The sequence below is a fragment of the Nymphalis io genome, chromosome 6 (genome assembly GCF_905147045.1).
Source record: "Nymphalis io chromosome 6, ilAglIoxx1.1, whole genome shotgun sequence".
Classification (NCBI taxonomy): domain Eukaryota; kingdom Metazoa; phylum Arthropoda; class Insecta; order Lepidoptera; family Nymphalidae; genus Nymphalis; species Nymphalis io.
The window spans coordinates 4,654,901-4,673,279 of NC_065893.1; the positions used below are offsets into that span (position 1 = coordinate 4,654,901).

At 34.0% G+C, this 18,379-nt stretch overlaps 2 protein-coding genes across 2 annotated transcripts in view; one reads left to right on the top strand and one right to left on the bottom strand.

Annotated features, from left to right (window-relative positions):
• Nucleotides 1-18,379, top strand: part of LOC126769261 (PH and SEC7 domain-containing protein) — a 159,877-nt gene that overhangs the window by 98,733 nt on the left and 42,765 nt on the right. The window lies entirely within an intron of this gene.
• On the bottom strand, nucleotides 2,746-10,927 carry LOC126769282 (STAM-binding protein-like A). The gene is made up of 9 exons (XM_050487965.1): nucleotides 10,647-10,927; nucleotides 10,197-10,464; nucleotides 9,975-10,103; nucleotides 9,084-9,196; nucleotides 8,574-8,712; nucleotides 7,536-7,673; nucleotides 6,700-6,812; nucleotides 6,241-6,343; nucleotides 2,746-5,092 (listed from the first exon to the last, which is right to left on the bottom strand). Exons 1-9 carry the CDS (start codon nucleotides 10,769-10,771, stop codon nucleotides 5,030-5,032), a joined length of 1,191 nt encoding a protein of 396 aa, XP_050343922.1. The 5' UTR covers nucleotides 10,772-10,927; the 3' UTR covers nucleotides 2,746-5,029.

Consider the following 18,379-nt stretch of genomic DNA (forward strand, 5'->3'; position numbering starts at 1 on the left):
CCTTTGCCCCAAAAAGGTGCCTTGTTCTTATAAACATATATAAAAAGCAATATGATTAAGTAAATTTAGCAATATAAATGTAATAATATTTTATCACTGTATACCATAATTTGTGTACAAGTTATTTTAAAATAACGTAAAGGCACTGATAATTGTACAAAATTAGCAATTTATTTTACAAAATAAATTACTATATGTAGTTATTTAGTCAAAATATTTGCAAATAAAATAATAGTGCCTTAAATGTTTTAGAAATAAGGTTTTTTGGCACTTCAGAAGTAAGTAGTAATACTAATATAGGATTTATTTTTAAGCCTTATTATATAGTTCACCATGCATTATCGTTACTATTTGTCCATTATCTTGGTTTATTCATTTATACACTATTTACGTACAACTTGTTGCTACATGGACCTTACACGAGGCGGACTGTCAGTACTATCTTATCAGGATGAGATCAAAGACAATTTTCAGTACTTTTTATAGTTTTGACATATTCCTAACCCACCAATCGAGTAAGCGAAAATTCGTAAAATGTTATCCAAAGTCTCACACGAACTGTACGACCGTACGCTAATTTTTCCAGAAGAAATGAAAATATTATAGACATTTGAAAAATAAATTTCAATAGGTAGTTTAATACGTTGAAGGTCAAGTCACTAAATTCGCGTAAAAAAAGTAATCGCCACAATTAAGACGAAGGGCCCATCAAATATTGATACAGGGCCCATCATGGGCAAGCTACGTCACTGGTTGTCTTGTGTATAAACATATTTTATTATAAATTAATATCGCTACACTACACGCTACACACATGTTCTAACTAGAAATAATAAAATATACGTAGTTTTCTCAACGATGGTGTCACGTTTAGTTCTTTATTTTTTTTAAAAAGTAAAAGAAACATCCTTACTTATAAATGTTGATTAGCGGATGTCAAATCAACAATGAAAGGAAGAGCGAAATCAATGTTTAACTAAATGGCCGCTAAGTAACGTTTATGAGTTGGCCAAAAGATTCCTCCAAAATTGAATCCATATGAATATTACATAAAAAATCTAATACTCTCCGTGCATTAGTAAAATACTAACTCTCTCCGTGACTTAACCGTGGCAATATTCGTTACATTGCCTTTAAGCCAATTTTAATGGCGTATGGATATAATTTGACTTTCGATAGACTACTTTTAAATAATTTCCCCGAAAGAGAAAAAAAAGAGTATTATAAAAAAATTAAAAATTTTCATTATCGTTATCGTATTCGTCAAATATATTTTTAAAAATTATTAAAGTGCTTTTTTAATATTCAAATTCTAAAGATATTTTCTCAGTTATTCATTAGTTTGCTTAAATAATAAATCATCGTAAGCTTCCTCATTAAAAATGCTATTAAATAAAAGTATTCCTTTTCTTATATAGTTTGTGCTTCCGATTAGATATAACTTAGAAATTAAGATATTATTATTATTATAAAATTAAGCACCGAGTGCCTTATAAAACAGTAGAATGTATATTGCTTATTATATAATCTAGACAAGAGAAACGTATTATATCAATATATACCTATATTGTATTATATTCTGCAAAATATATTATAATTAGGCATTATTAACAATGTTTAATTAAAATATATGTTAATTAAGCCTTGTCGAACCATTAATATTTCATCTTTCAACCAACACGGGTTATAGTTATTCGTCGTAATCGAATTTAGATATATAAATATACCCTTAATAGTTAGGATTGCTTTATTATACTAAGAAGGGCTTTCTTGCTTAGTTATAGAAAAAATAATAAAAAATTAAATGTATATCTGGAAAATGCGATAAAAATATACTTATTATTATAATGGCAATCACAATTACCATGCAATTATTTTTGATGGAACGACTCCTTGATACTTAAACAAGTCGATTGATCGGATTGGCTGTCGGTGACGCAATATTAAATAACTTTTGGTTAATTGAAAATGTTATGTATGGTACGTACCTACTTAACAACGTTTAAACAACTATTAAATTTAAATAATCTTTACAATTTAACCAAACAAACAACAATGCAATTTCAACTGGTGGTAGGGCTTTGTGCAAGCTACCCAGACGGTGTAGGTACCACTCATCAGATATTCTACCGCAAAAAAGCAGTACTTGGTAATGTTGTGTTCCAGTTTGTAGGATGAGTACCGTAACAGCCTGTGAATGTCCCACTGCTGGGCTAAAGGCCTCCTCTCCTCTTTTTGAGGAGAAGGTTTGGAGCTTATTCCACCACGCTGCTCCAATGCGGGTTGGCAGAATAGGAAGAAGTAGGATGTGTGAGCCAGTGTAATTACAGGCACAAGGGACATAACATCTTGATTGGTGGCGCATTAGCGATGTAAGCAATGCTTAACATTTCTTACAATGCCAATGTCTATGGGCGCTAGTGACCACTTTCATCAGGTGGCCTATATTCTCGTCCGCTTACCTATACTATAAAAAAAAAATAATTATTCATGAACTGAATAATTACCAAATATGAGCCTGATAGTTTGTGTTTGTACGATTAAGTAATGTTAAATAATGAATCAGCGTCATCTATTGGTTTCGTCTTTGTACTAATTTTCACAATTATATGACTTATAGATTAAGTTTTTAGAATATGAATGTATTTTTGTCGTTCGTTGTGTAGTAGATGCTTCGTAACTGCTATCACTGCCAGTAACGATATATCACTGTATTTAATTAAATACATAAATAAAACATATATATTAAATAAAATGCCTTTATTTACATTGGTCCGTACAAATCACACTTACATAAGATCAATATGTAACAAACATTTCATTACGACGCCCTTGTCAGTGTACCACACGATTAACATACAAATGAACCTATTTCTATTTTCAAGAATGGTGAATAAACTTAAGTGTCTTCTAAAACAAAATACGCGTGAATTGATGCAAAACAAATTAACAAACATAATCATAAAACTCAATATTTTTACAAAGAGAGACTTAATCAAAAGCAAAATATGACCTACTATAACATTTAAACATGAATTTAAAATCATATAACGTTGCTACGTTATCTTGTCCATTCAGTCTTGAAGAGGTGGTTTAGAAGTATTGCACACTATCGTATAACTACACTAATATGGCTGCAAATAGGAAACATTTTTCCACTGTCTGATAATTAACGTTTATAAGCAATATTGCAAAAAAATGCAGATGAATTAAAAATATGGACGTGATTGCTTAACAAAATATCTTGATTACACAGCAATCAGACCCATTCCAAGGCATGGACAGCAACACTGCCAACATCACTCCAGGCTTTTGAAGAGAATTTCTTAACAAAATACCATAGACGCAATCAGCGACATACATAATAAAAAACAAAACGGATGGTACAATTACGAGACATGGTAAATGTGTCAAAATTCATCGGTCGTTGTATACGGTATCTTAACTATTATACAATGGTTTAGTTACAATTTTGTACTGGAAAGCATATCTTTGACTCACTACAATGAAAATACCTTTTCATATAAACGTTAGAAAAATATTTATATTTCGGTATATGTTGCGAATTTTCGTTGAAGAGAACATCTGAAAATATTCTGATAAAACCGTCTAAAGTACAAATATGATCGAATATAATCTAGTATCTAGTATCGGCAGTACTTTGCTAATGAATATGAACGCTATGAAATGCTTTACGGAACAATTATAGGAATAAATTAAGGACCCACTACATAGCGAAGACTTGGCTAAGGAAAGGTGATGAATTTTTAATTATTATAGGGGTTTATGGATAAAGAGAGGGGCTGTGTGGGTATGTGTTCACTACTGTACATAGACATTGATATAAAACGCTAATTTTAGTCAGCCTTTCGAACTGTTTACCGTATCCTCATTACGCTCATAGTCTCATTAATCCTGCTGAGAGAAACTTAGCGATAAGATATATTCGTTGATAGGTTGAAGAGGCATTAACATTATCACAAAGTCGGCGGTGCGATTTTATTTAAACCATACCTAAATACATACTTTACACATACAATAATATATAAAATAAATACAGTTATATATACTGTTAATACTTGGTAAATGTATATTACTAATAATAATAATAATATATATATATATATATATATATATATACTAGTAAGTAAATATTAACTAGTAATATATATATATAGTAATAGCGAGCTTATAATTTTTGAAAAATATTATATCACCAAAATTATCTTGCGAACGATGACGGTGTAGTCACATTGTCGTTATCAATGTCACTAGCAATAGCGCAGGTGTGACATGTACTTTACAATAACATTTACAGTAAGTTACGAATCAGTCTCGCTAACTAGACCCTCGCTTGAGATTGTTAATTATAATAACAGATATTAGCAAATAGAAAAAAAAATAAAGATTCAATTTTGAGTAACATTTTTATATAATTTTTTTATTTAATAATATTATATTTATAATCACTTATAACACAACAATCATAAATATATAATTTCTGGAAGTTTAAATATAAAAAAAAAAACATAATTTGAATGTTGACTATACAATAGTACTGCGAGTGCTGGGCCGCTACAGACCTCTACCTCTACCTATAAATTAAAACTTAATTCCCTACGAACTTTTAAAACGGATTTATGACAACACACGTCATATGATTCTTCATTCCTTGCTATGTTTTTATTTTTAAAAAACAAACGAGGTAAAATGCAAATTGAGTTGACAAAAGCAAAAATAAGTCTAACCTAGATTTATATCCGCATATTTCAATTGAGATCATGACCTTTATACACTGGACCGTCTCTGTACACTATCATTGAACTATCAAATTGTTGATATCACATCTTCTTGCTTGTATTCAATAAATAAATATTAGTATAATTTAGAATTCATTTTATGAAATTAACTAAACACTTAGTGAAGACACGGTTTAGTAGCTTACGGTAGCGTGTGTACATAGATTCTACACTAATATATCTGATATTCCCCGTATAAAAATACTGCAATCGACATAAGCTACGAAAGCTCATCTTCTCAGGTCCACCATCTCCACAGGCGCCGTGTTGTCTATGCTTATGTGTGAAACCGTCTAAAAAAATAGAGAGTATGTTAACAAAGAAATATTATAAATAATTTAATCCCAGCTATGGATTATTAACGTGGACACTAACTGCGGGACTAGTCCACAAATTCAAAGTCGCTCAGCGTGCTATGGAGCGAGCTATGCTCGGAGTATCTTTGAAGGATAAGATCAGAAATGAGATTATCCGGAAAAGAACCGGAGTCACCGACATAGCTTGCAAAATTAGCAGGCTGAAGTGGCAGTGGGCTGGTCACGTATGTCGTAGGACCGATGGCCGTTGGAGCAGACGAGTCCTAGAGTGGAGACCGCGAATCGGCAAGCGCAGCGTAGGGCGCCCTCCAGCCAGGTGGACCGACGACCTTAAGAAGGTGGCGGGCACCAACTGGATGCGGAAGGCGGAGGACAGGGAGCTTTGGCGCACCTTGGGAGAGGCTTATGTTCAGCAGTGGACAAAGATTGGCTGTTGATTGATTGATTGATGGATTATTGTCCTTGCAGCACTTAGCACCCTCTAAATATCCCACAGCTGGTATAAGCCCAGATGATTCTTAAGGGTAAGTGTTCTTATCATGAAGGCAATGTCAGTTTTGAATTTGTAGTTTTTATTACTCTACTTGTAACCAACATATCAAATATTTATTGTTTGGCAAGCAATATTGTTTTAGGTGTTCATTGTGTAACCATTTTTTTTAATTATTACATTAAGAACACAAGATAGGTAACTTATTATATTAATTGCTACTTCGAAATAGAAGATATCCAATGATAATGATAATAATGTCCTCCAGACCGATTTCGGCCACTGCGGATAATCTCAAGAGAGATTAGCCAAATGCGCAGGAGATATTACAGTAACCAAAGTGCACTCTCTATTCCCTCACTCTCATAATCTGATGGGACGGCAATCCGACACGACCGCTCTTTCCGGTCAGGCGCAGGATCAACGGCATTACGTCCAGACCTTCAGAATTCCGGCTACTACTGATAATTTTCGACAGAAAAACTCAATAACTTTTTATTGGTCCGACCTGGGATTTGAATCCAGGACCTCAGAGCCTGCGGCCTAACATGTAGCCACTAGACCAACGCGGCAGTCAAGACAATCATAATTGTGTATTGCGAGCATATTTCGTGTTTAATAATTGTATACGTACATAGAAGAGTGGGGGGTCGTTGGGATGCGGGTGGAAGCCAGACTGCCGACAGTTGGCAATATATTGCATGCCGTACTCCGGCGTGAGCGCGAAGTAACCAGTTCTGCAAAGTCACATTTCGTAATGAAATTTCGATGATCCTGATCGGCCACGGCGGCCATTCATAAGAGACTGTGTGTTGACAACACAGTTGTTATTACAAATTATATTTGGTACACAATAATTTACACATTAATTTATTTATTTAATAACAGAAATAATTTGATAACCGTACCGTACCGTAACAGCCTGTGAATGTCCCACTGCTGGGCTAAAAGCCTCCTCTCCTCTTTTTGAGGAGGAATTTGATAAAAAGACGAGAAATTCCAAGTAAAAATAAAAGTATGATTTTTTCCTTAAATCGAAGAAAGTTGAACATTGTTTTTGGTTTCTGTTTTCACAATATCAATTTATACCCACTCATTATATTTGGGCGCGCAGACAATGGCTATTGCTTCAGGCATCATCAGCTGATAAGAGCACTGCGTGTGAAGGTCTACTGATGACAGGAATGCAGTTTGGGTGGGATGCGTCTGAAATAATTACAAACAGTTTTTTATGTACAATAGTTTTATATTAGGTCAGTTAATAACATTGTAATACAAGTAAATATTTCGCGCCGCGCGTTCTATTCGTTCTGGGAGTTTTTATCGCTTCCGAAAGTAAAACTGACTACGCCTTTGTAACAATAATATTTAAAATTGTTGTACTTCAGTTTGAATGGTGAGTGAGCCAGTGTGACAGACATAAGGAACATAACATTTTAGTTCTTTTTTTTTATATGCGCCGGGATGGCAAATGACTCTACTCCACCTGTTCGCCGGGAGGGCAAATGATAGAGTCATTTGCCCTCCACCCGATGGTGAGTGGTAGTTGAGTCCAAACGCGACGACGGCCAGTACAGTCGGGAAGAATGTTCTGCACTAGCCGCCTCCGCCTTGCCGGCCCGCAAGATTCCTCTTCACGCCTCGTTTGAAGGAACCCGAAGAACCACTCAAAGTTGGTGACTCATTAGAATGTAAGGAATGGTTAATAGGCAGTGACCACATACCATTAGAAGACCAATTTGGCGATCCAAATGTTTATAATAAAGTGTAGAAACATAAGGCAATTAATAATAAATAATATGTATAAGAATGAGGCACTTTTAGTAAATAACTTAACAGAGCAAACAAAAACTACGTCATACGAAATAAGGCATATTTTAGTTTACAGGTCTAAGGGTTGTATAGCTACTAATATGACGAATATCTTACATGTATCCAACCGAGTGTGATGAGGTTGTGTTGATCCTGGTAGTGGAAGATCTCCTCCTCATTGTTGGTGCTGCACGAGTCCGCTGTGCCCGTTTGCTTCGGTACGACCACGTGAGTTATCTTTAGCTGGTCGCGTTCCTGGACAGAGCAGGACAGTGAAAATTGTAGTAAACCATTGTGGTATTGATGCTCGGAATATTTTCATTCCAATTATATTTTCATGATGTCATTGTTCTTATTTATACGTTTAATGAGATGCCTTTTGTACCTTTTATCTATGTATGTTATTGTATTCTTTGGAATTCAAAAAAGCATATTTGTTTTTGTTATTATATATATGTCGATATAAATTTACAATGACTTTATGAAATTACATGACTTTACAGTTTGTTCGGGTTCGGAAGTAACAATAAGTTTTTATTTGCTTTCGATTCGCGTCTATAAATAATGCTAGCCCCACGATACGGGTATATTATGCATATGGCGGTCGTTATTTTTGGATATATATCATGCACAGAGTGGAAAAAAAACACGAAAAAAGACATCACGAGGATAAGACATCTTTACAAGTATAAACGTGTGCAGAGGCTTTTCTACATTTTTTTTTTTTTATTCGCCGGGAGGGTAATGCCTACTCCACCTGATGGTAAGTGGTAGTAGAGTCCAAACGCGACGAAGGCCAGTACAGACGGGAAAAACGTTCTGCACTAGCCGCCTTCGCCTTACCGGCCCGCAAGATGCCTCTTCGCGCCTCGTTTGAAGGAACCCGGGTTGTAAGAGGAGGGGAACACGTGAGCTAGTAAGGAATTCCATTTTTTGGAAGTGCGACAAAGAAAGGAGTTGCCAAATTTCTTTGTGCGCGATGGAATTGAAGTCACAGTTAGGCGGTGACATCGAGAACCAGCGTGGACTTAAGAAGGAAGGGGGAAGCAGGAATTAAAGAGAATAATTCCTCAGAGCACTCGCCGTGATACAGTCAAAACCTGGTAGAAATAAGCTCCGAGCCCTGGTCTTCAAAGGGTAACGAAGTGGTCGTACCAGTATACCGGCAAGGATGCCGCACAGCTCCACGTTGCGCGCCGTGTTGGCGGCGGCGAGCGCCAGGAAACGCGCCAGCAGCGCGGCCGGCACGCGCACCGCGCGCAGCCGCACCGCGCCCAGCAGCGGCGTGCCCGGCCTGCATATTTCGGCACCGTAGGTGAGTATAGGCAAGACACATTAGTTAAACATCTTGGTCTTGAGGACGGCCCACATACAATGCACTGATACGAAGGACCCTCAGTCTTGGGTTCAGTCAAAAGTTGATCAGTATTAAACATATTTAAATTGTATATTATTTGTAAATGTAAATGCACTATTTTCATAGAAATAAATCTTACAAATTTAATTCAGTCAAGTCAAGTCTTCACCGTCATTAAATATATCATTCTCGACCGAAAACAGATAGACAGAAATTACATTCGATAAGAGAATACACAAAAAATGTTTTGCATATAGTTCAAATGGTGTTTATAAATGTTGTCAATAAAGTATTTATTAAAATGTTACTGCTGTGTCCTGGGAGGTGGTATGAGTGTTGCACGAGGAGGCTCAGAAGCAAAGTCATCAGGATATAGCACTCCATCCACTGGCGGGGCAGATGGAGTGACTGCCCATTCTTCCTGGAAGATATATTCTTTGTGATATTCAAAATTTCAATTCTAATTAAATAGCACTATTTCTTATGTACACAATCACTAATTGTTAAGAATCCATGTATGTGCTAATTCTATACCATATTTGGATACTAAAAAGGATAGGAAAACAATTTAATCCTTTTGAATTTATTAAAGCAGTGTTACTAATTTTTTTTATTTCATCATCATATTCAGCCCACATTAATCCACTGCTGGACATAGGTCTGCTCACAGGCGTGCCAGTTCTTCCAGTCCTGTGCTAGTCGCATCCATTGAGCACCCGCCATCTTCCTAAAATCGTCTGACCATCAGGCGGGTGGTCTGCCCACTGGCCTTTTTGCTTCTCTAGGCCACCACTCCGTGACGACTTTAGTCCACCTTCCGTCTTCTCGTCTGGCCAAGTATCCAGCCCATCTCCACTTTAACCTCGTGATACCCTTCCCAATACCTTCGACTTTCATCTCTCGTCGGATTTCTGCGTTTGGTACACGATCAACAAGGGAGATGCCTAGCATAACACGCTCCATCGCCCTTTGTGCCACTTTTATTTTGTGTATGTTATGCTTAGTGAGCATCCATATTTCGGCACCGTAGGTGAGTATAGGCAAGACACATTAGTTAAACATCTTGGTCTTGAGGCATTGTTTTATTTAATAAAATAAAACTTTTAGTAGAACAAAGAACCTTCTTCTATCATTAATGTTATTATAACTTGACTTCATAACTAAATACTGAATCAACAATACAGGTTCTATAAACTTACTGCATTTAGTAAATGAGGTGAAGTTGGATGTCCATCTTGTCTATTCTCATCAGCCTGAAGGCGCTGCGCCAACTTTGCATCATCCTGTTCCTGTTTTCTTCTAGCCTCTTCTGCTATTCGTCTTTTTGCCTAAAACATGATAGAAATTCTATATTACCAATACAATGATTGATTTACAATCAATTTATCATAAATGTCTAATACACACAAATAAGCCAATACCTCATTTTCTATATAATACAAGTGTTCCTTTTTGAATTGTTCTAACAGTTTCTGTTTAAGTTTTTCAGCCTTTGGCATCACCTCTTTTAACATAGATTGGTTTACTGACTTTACTTCAATTGGTACTGCATTATATTCCGGATGTTTTCTTATTTTCTCCAAAAATAATGTCATAAATTTCATATACAATATGTAGGCATTCTCAAGGCTACCTTCTGCTAAATACACGTTCGCCATTCTCACCATCTCTAAGCCTGACCGATAATACCTGAAATATTTATATAATTTTTTAATAGGATGATGGTTGCTACTACTAAATATTGCGTCATGGAATCTACCTGTTCAGTTTCTGTTATTTAGTATTAGTGGATCCATATAATCTAATTTACTAATGAAAAGGACAAATAAGTCATATTTATATTTAAATATTACACATTATAAATAGCTCACCTCCTTGGCGGGACATTTGGATCAACTTCGACCATAGCTCCGTAATTAGCCAGTTGCTTGACTCTAGTTGCCGGTTCCATAGCAGCTAGGTCCACTGATTTACTGCGTTTTTCAGTTGACTGCATTGTAATTGTACCACAAAAGCAACTTAGTAAGACTGTCCTATATTTTCAGTTCTGTTCAAAATTACTTAGTTTGGAAATGAAAAAAAAACATCGATTAATGGAATTCTAAATTAATACATTGTTAATAAATTAATACACAAACAACAGAAGTCTGACATCTCTTTGATATATCATTTGACATATGACTATTTACATGACTTTGATTTTGACAGAGAAGATACCCACGACTTCTTAATTTAAAAAAGGCAACGATATTGCACCATACAGCTATAAATAAAGATTGCCATTATAATCACAGTGATTATTTATTTCCAATAATAATGTAATAAAGATATTGCCATAGCATGATTCAAGATAAAATTATTTGTCGAACAATACGAGCTACTATTTCACGCAGATTAATATTGCAGTGGTGTTTGTATTATTATCAGAATAAAAGATATATCGTCTTAGACATTAAGATGATCTTATAGATAGACCATTACTACTTTTTAACTAGTTAAGACATTCATATACCTCAACACTATGAATCAAGACAATTTTTAAGATATGATTTAAACTTAAATAAATAATAATTATGTGAATAATTTTAATTTAATAACAGTTAAATATTTTGGATACAATAACACGAATTTAATGTTATTTAAGGTCATAATACAATAAAATATTATACCCTATACATCATAATATTAATAAAATAAATAGGTACCAATACAATATTTTATGTACAAAATTGTTATAAACATTCAAAAATTAATGAACAACAAAAGTAACAACAACATATTATTGGAAACCAAATACAAGATGAAATCATCAATAAAAAGCAATGAACGCAGTTTTTGTTAAATCGGATAAATACTAAAAAGTAAGGATAAAAAGAGGGATAGTGCTTGTATATCCAAAACCATGGCTTCTTTCTTAAACTGGAAACATACATATCTTTGCAAATGTCATCAGATTCCCATACCTCTGTATCCGTTGCACACACAACAGTTTTAATATTTTTGTAATACCTAATTAGTTTTTGTCTCATAGTTAATTTTTTAAATTGATTCCCACACATAATATGTTTAAATTTTCTAAGATTATCTCTAGATAATAATACATACTTAGTTCGTGATCTCCGTTTTGAGGGCTTTACAAAAGTAATTTTAGGGCAGCAAGGACGCTTTTTGTGTGATACAATTTTCCTATGCGAATACGAACAGGGAATCCATCCTGTTTTTCTTTTACTGCATCCCGTACATTGATAATTATTTGAAACAAGTTCTTGATGTTTTTGTCTACATAAATGTTTTTGAGAGTTGTAAAGGACATTTCTCGAATGTCTACATTTAGCAATATTTCTTTTCCGTGTATTCGTTTCAATGTTTTCATTAGATACAACTAATAGATTATCTTTAAAAATGCATGTACATGATTTTCCTTTTCTTTTGGAAATGTTTGATGTATTGTACTTTTTTGTCAAAGTGTATTTCGATAAAGGCTTTACAATAATAGAACTGGATGTTATTAAAACAGGAGAACTTTTAGTAGAAACCATTTTTGATAAATGAGTTCTAATGTTTCTTTCAGGTTCATATTCTTTAGGTCTATTCTTAAATATTTGTGTACAAGGCGAATTTTTTAAACTAGGTAAAGTTTTGCAGGTGTGTATTCGAAAAACTCTAGGATATTTTTTATGTTTCATTGCATCACATATTTTGGCAATATTTATATCTTTAGGATAACCTTTGTGTAAGTTGTGTTTTCGATTGCGATATTTTCTCGAAGCTTTTATTACCCATCCCCTACGTCGCATGTAGCACAAGGTATACCTTTCTTTCGGATTTGTATCAATGTGCAATTTTCTATGCTTGTAACGTAGATATCTATTTACTAAAGATAATTGTGGTAGACACGGCTTTATGTTGTTCGTGTCATGAACACACGATTTTTGATTTTTTATTGAAGATACTAGTATATTATAAGCGTGAACAACTTTCTCTAAAGTTCGAGCAATTGAATGAAAAATGCAATGCCACATTGAATTTCCACAAGATTTACATTTACTGGTTTCATCAAATTTCGCTTGTGTAAAAATATGTTGGGGTCGTAATGGATAAGTAATTAACCAATATGTACAAACTGATATAATGCAAGGAGACCATGCTATAACTGCGAAGCCCAAGATAATTTTTTTTATAACTGATTTTATTACAGCTACAAAATGATTATTACAACAGCAAACAGAAAATAGGGAAAACGTTGATTTGTCATGGCAATTCCTATATTTACATTTTAATAGCTCGGAATCACCATTGCCAGTATGTTTCTCAAGACACTCTGCTTGAATTTTTGAATCCAAACTTTGACGACATGTGGCTGAGTCTCCAGCGCCACTTTTACGAATAAATAAATAAGAAGGTGTAACTAAAACTTCTCGACTTATTCGTGAACGTTGATTTACTACAATAGCATTGTAATTACAATTTCTGCATAAACTATTTTTCACGTCTAAGCATTTATCCGTCTTGTGATATGGGTAGTCGACCAATTTATAATGTACTGGCTTGCTACACACACAAGTTCTTGTAGAAAGGCTTGCATTCTTTTTTTGAATATCTGTTTCAGGGATAGTACAATCGCGTCTATGCCTAATATTATTACATCTATGACATTGAGCAAATTTGTTTCTATTACATTTTAATAACTGATAACGGTCAGCGTTATGTTGACGATTGCACTTAAAATCGTTTTCATCGCGTGACGATTTTGAGTCATACAACATATCCAATCTGTAATCTCCAATAACTTTTCGCTTTCTTTTTTGAGATTTTAATCGATTAGCGTCAAATAAAATTTGAATATCATCACATTTGTGATATCTTGATGAGTCTTGTTTCACAGTGCATTTTTTACGTTTTAAACCCGTTTTAGACTTCAACAAACTATAAATTTTCGGTTTAATTTTATCCGAAAACACACCATATAACGAAAATTTTTGTTCAACATCCTGTAACCTTCTTGATTTTTGGAGAGTATTAGTATTAATAGGAGACTTCGATGTACTCGTACCTTAAATATACACAAAGGTAAATACAAATTGGAATAAAGGAGTCGCCATTGTACAGGTTACCGTTACTATAACATTAAGATGAGTAAGTCAAGACAGGTAAAATAAACAACCTTTGTATGTTTAAATATTTAAAACATTATTAGAAATATAAAACTTATCAAAATGTTATATTTTAACTAAAATTAAGGATTTAGGATTAATAACTGAGTAAAAAGCGAAAATTATGCAAACCATCAATGTGTTATTATTATAAATGCGGAAATGTCTTTGGTCGTTCGTCCTTTTCTCAGCAACTTAACTAAGAATCATTTGTCAGAAAGTGACAAACTTTTAACACGAAAAATTACGAAAACCTTTGCGTTTTTTCTTTGGATAAATATGGATTTTAACATTGTGACATTTTTAGACTGATAACAAATTAGTAAAAGGTATTGTTTCATTCTACGTACCAAAGGGTAATAGGCTATTTGATACACGATTGGTTATTGTGAGAGGTGACCTTAGCCTTTTTTGTAAAAAAACTTTTGATGTACTTTTCAGGCATTTTGAATTTTTCCCAACTGAGCAATTTGTTATAAGTTTGCTTTGTTTCTTCGCGTCACTGTTATTTTCATCATGGTCAAGGTAGTTCTTTATGTCTCCTGAGGTTCGACAAAAATGGTTGCTAAATTTATTAAAATTTAATAGTCGTAATTGATGAAAAGAAAAACAATCATGTCCCATTTTTATTGTAAAAATGGTTAAAAAAACACGTTAAACAAAACTTCTGACTATATATAGAAATATTTTTTCTTATCTTATTAGTCAACGAGAAATCTCAATAAATAACTACAAAAAGTGTATGTGACGTGTATGCTAAATGACATTTTTTATGTCAAGTGCGGTAGTCGCTATAGCATGACATTATTTTTTTTAATTGAAATATCTTTACGAATAAAAATACCTAAATCAAACATAAATAATATAAAAGTAACATCCAGTAAAGCTTCTCTTGAAGATAAAGTTAAATAAAATGAAATAAATCGAAATACAAATTATCTAGCAGATAATGCAAAGTTATCAAAAAAGGTCGATCCAAAAGTAACTAAAGATATCTAGTCTATAGCCATGTAAATGACTTATGATAATTAATATATTAATTGTACTGGACTTTAGTTCATAACTGAGTTTATAATAATTTAAGCACAGTTATTGTGTCTTAACATCAAGACAGTGTTGTTTTATAATATTTTTGTGAATTTTTAATATTTTAATCTTGGAAATATTTTTACTACGTTATATTTATTTAGTGTAGCTCGGGTATTAATTTTTTTTCTCTATTCTTAGCTCTATGTAAATTGCTTATAAATTAAATAAAGATTCAAGATTCATTCGAAAAAAGTTAGTAAATCAGATCCTTCACCTAGTATGGATCTAGCCAACGTTATTTATTTCTTAAGTTATAATAAAGCGATGGTAAAAACGATAATTTTTATTTAAATATTGGCGTATTATATATTCTCTAAGTAAATATATTTCACATTAACAGATTTAATCTTCAAATACCTATATTTCATTAACAATCATAACAGCAGCAACAAATTAAACATTCACAAAGTCCTAAAAATATAAAGCAGGGTATCCATAACAAGAACCCAAACAAAATCATGAATAAAAATCCACAGTTTTTGCACTGAGCTCGAACACTTAAATAATGCGGATAAAGCCGAGGCCATTGGTGGTATATCCATAATTGCGGAGTTTTTCGTAATGACATCAAGTAACAATCACCAAAAGATGGATCCCTTCTGTTTCGAGGCTCAGTCAATGCTCGTCTACCGTAGTTATTGGACATTTTATAAGATGGATATGTACTCGTATATGGCTGCAAAAGTATTCGTTTAAAAGTATCTATAAAATCTTGACTATTTATCTTCATCAGATTGCTAAGTTTTTTATCCATTTTAAAATATTTGTCAAAGAAATGATGTAAAATACCTAACCCTGCTTGTTTTGAACTTTTTGAATTTCTCTTTGAATGTTTGTCTCGATTTTTCTCCTTATTTTTATGGCATTTATCACATTTATTAAAGTTTTTGTTACTGTAGAGGACTTTTAATAACTTATTACGGGCTCTGTCTAATTTGACCGCGATCTTAACTTTATGTTCAGACCGTTTCTCTAATTCTTTAATCCTTTTCTCTAAATGTTCGGCCGATTTGTGAACTTCTATTTCTTTTAGCGTTACTTCTAATTCCTTTCTTTTCAATTCCTTAGCAGTGACTCCACATAAACCGATGTCTAAATAACGATTTTTACACAGACACCAACGCATTTTTGTTTTAGTTTTAATATATTTTACTCTTTTTTTATTTATTTTATTAACATAAAATTACAAATACATTACAAAACACAATGTTGCAGTAGCTACAGATTAAAGCTATTGATGACAGTTTAGTTTTCAATTACGTCATGTGATCACAAAATAGTTTGAAAATTGCCACCAATAAAATTTATAAAGAAAGAACATATAAACAGACGATTACTACGTGTATAAATGTGTATAATTGTCCAGAGGGTGGATCTACCAGTTATCTGTCCGATAGCTGGTTGGAATCACTACGGGTACGCGACCCCGGACTGCTCTAGCTACTAGTGTCACATTCCTGTATCTTCCGTGATCACAGTATCCTCACCCCTCTCCTTGATACGTTGTTTCCCAAAATTATCCCAGCGTCACGCCAAAGAAGAAGGAAAACTAATATTAAACCCGGAGCGGTGCCTCCGTTTAGGCGTAAGCCAGTCACCTGCGGCCAAACCAGCACCACACGTATTGACTCGTCATTCCTGCGGATCCTGCTGGGGAGGAGGAGAGGGTGGCATGGGTACTGGGCAAGCCCGTGTTGCCATAAAGTCGCCTGCCCAGGCGTAGCAGCATCCACGGAGAGGACACTTCGCTCACCTGTCTTGCAGGTGGAAAACAACACGGAGAGTGGCTTGCTTAAATCATCTGACAAAGATGCAGAGACCTATATAGAAATGTGTATAAAAAAATTATTTCATTTATTTTCATTTAATCTGGTTGTAAATATCTGTCGTTGTGGACTTTGTTCGAAACGTAGAGCCTTGTGAATTAGAAAAATTCGGGCAGAATAGTCTTAAGATATATTTTTAGTTATTAAATTTTACCCATAGATAATAAAACTCATCAGAAAGCTTTATTTATTAATTATATCATCTTGACCGATTTCGGCCACAGCGCCCGGCGGCCATCCTCAAGAGAGACTAGCCAACTGTGCAGGACAAATTATAGCGCACAACTGTGTGCGCAAACGCAAGTGCACTATCTATTCCCTCATTCTCATAATCAGACACGACCGAAAAGAGTCAAGGAGCAGTACCGACGGATTTACGAAGCACAGGAGTGTAAACACTACGAATTTCCAGACTTCGATTGCTTCTAAGAATCTCGACAGAAAAAACTCGAACTCAGGTCCCCGAAATCAAACCAAAAATATGTCACTTTAATATCCAAGAAATAATAAATAAATTAATATATATTTAATACTTACTCTACTTACTTTAATATATATTTAATACTTACTCTACTGGTGGGGCTTTGTGCAAGCCCGTCTTGGTAGGTACCACCCACTCATCAGATATTCTACTGCAAAACAGCAGTACTTGTTATTGTTGTGTTCCGGTTTGAAGGGTGAGTGAGCCAGTGTAATTACAGACACAAGAGACATATCATCTTAGTTCCCAAGGTTGGTGGCGCGTTGGCGATGTAAGCGATGGTTAACATTTCTTACAATGCCAATATCTATGGGCGTTGGTGACCACTTACCATCAGGTGGCTCATATGCTCGTCCGCTAACCTAACCTATACTATAAAATAAAATAAAAACTTATCATTGAAATTGGGCAGACCAGGTGGTCCTGGGAGTCCTAGATTCAAACCCCTGATCTGGCCATTAGAAAGTCATTGGGTTTCTCATTCAAAAATTATCATAATTTACCTGTATGTTGTAATTTTATCAACGTTGCGAAAACCTGAACCGGAAACAATGCCACTGTCGACGTTGTAATATAATTAATCTCATTATACATTCAATTTATAAATTACTATCATTATAAACATAACATTTGGTAACATATAATCTATGTTAATGTAAATGTTGTCTAATGTTCTTGTAATCAATGTTTACATAGAACTTTTATAAAGTTAAATTATTCGATTAGCGTTAAAATTAAACAAAGAAATAAAACTATCCTACTCTTGACGTGAATATAAATCTTGTATAGCAACTTCTATAAGCGACGATACGAACATAATAAATAAAGGTACCTATTGTATTTGCACAGTGCGAAGCGTAGGTGCAGAAAATGTAACAGCGACGCTCGGGGCAGAGTTCAATTCCTGAGAGGTCACGCTAACACATGAAGTAATAAAACCATACTAAGCTTATTACGGATTTGAATAGCATTTAATATATACAAACAAAAAATAATTTATTAAAATAAATAAGCACTTAGACGTGTATTTAAACACTTATACCATAATATATATT

Bases quoted from the DNA above. Each gene is read 5' to 3' on its own strand.
- LOC126769282 (XM_050487965.1), bottom strand. From the start codon at position 10,771: ATGCAGTCAACTGAAAAACGCAGTAAATCAGTGGACCTAGCTGCTATG. The intron at 9,197-9,974 runs GTAAGTTTATAG...TATATCTTCCAG, and splicing joins CACCTCATTTACTAAATGCA to GAAGAATGGGCAGTCACTCC. The intron at 7,674-8,573 runs GTACGACCACTT...TGCTCTGTCCAG, and splicing joins GCATCCTTGCCGGTATACTG to GAACGCGACCAGCTAAAGAT.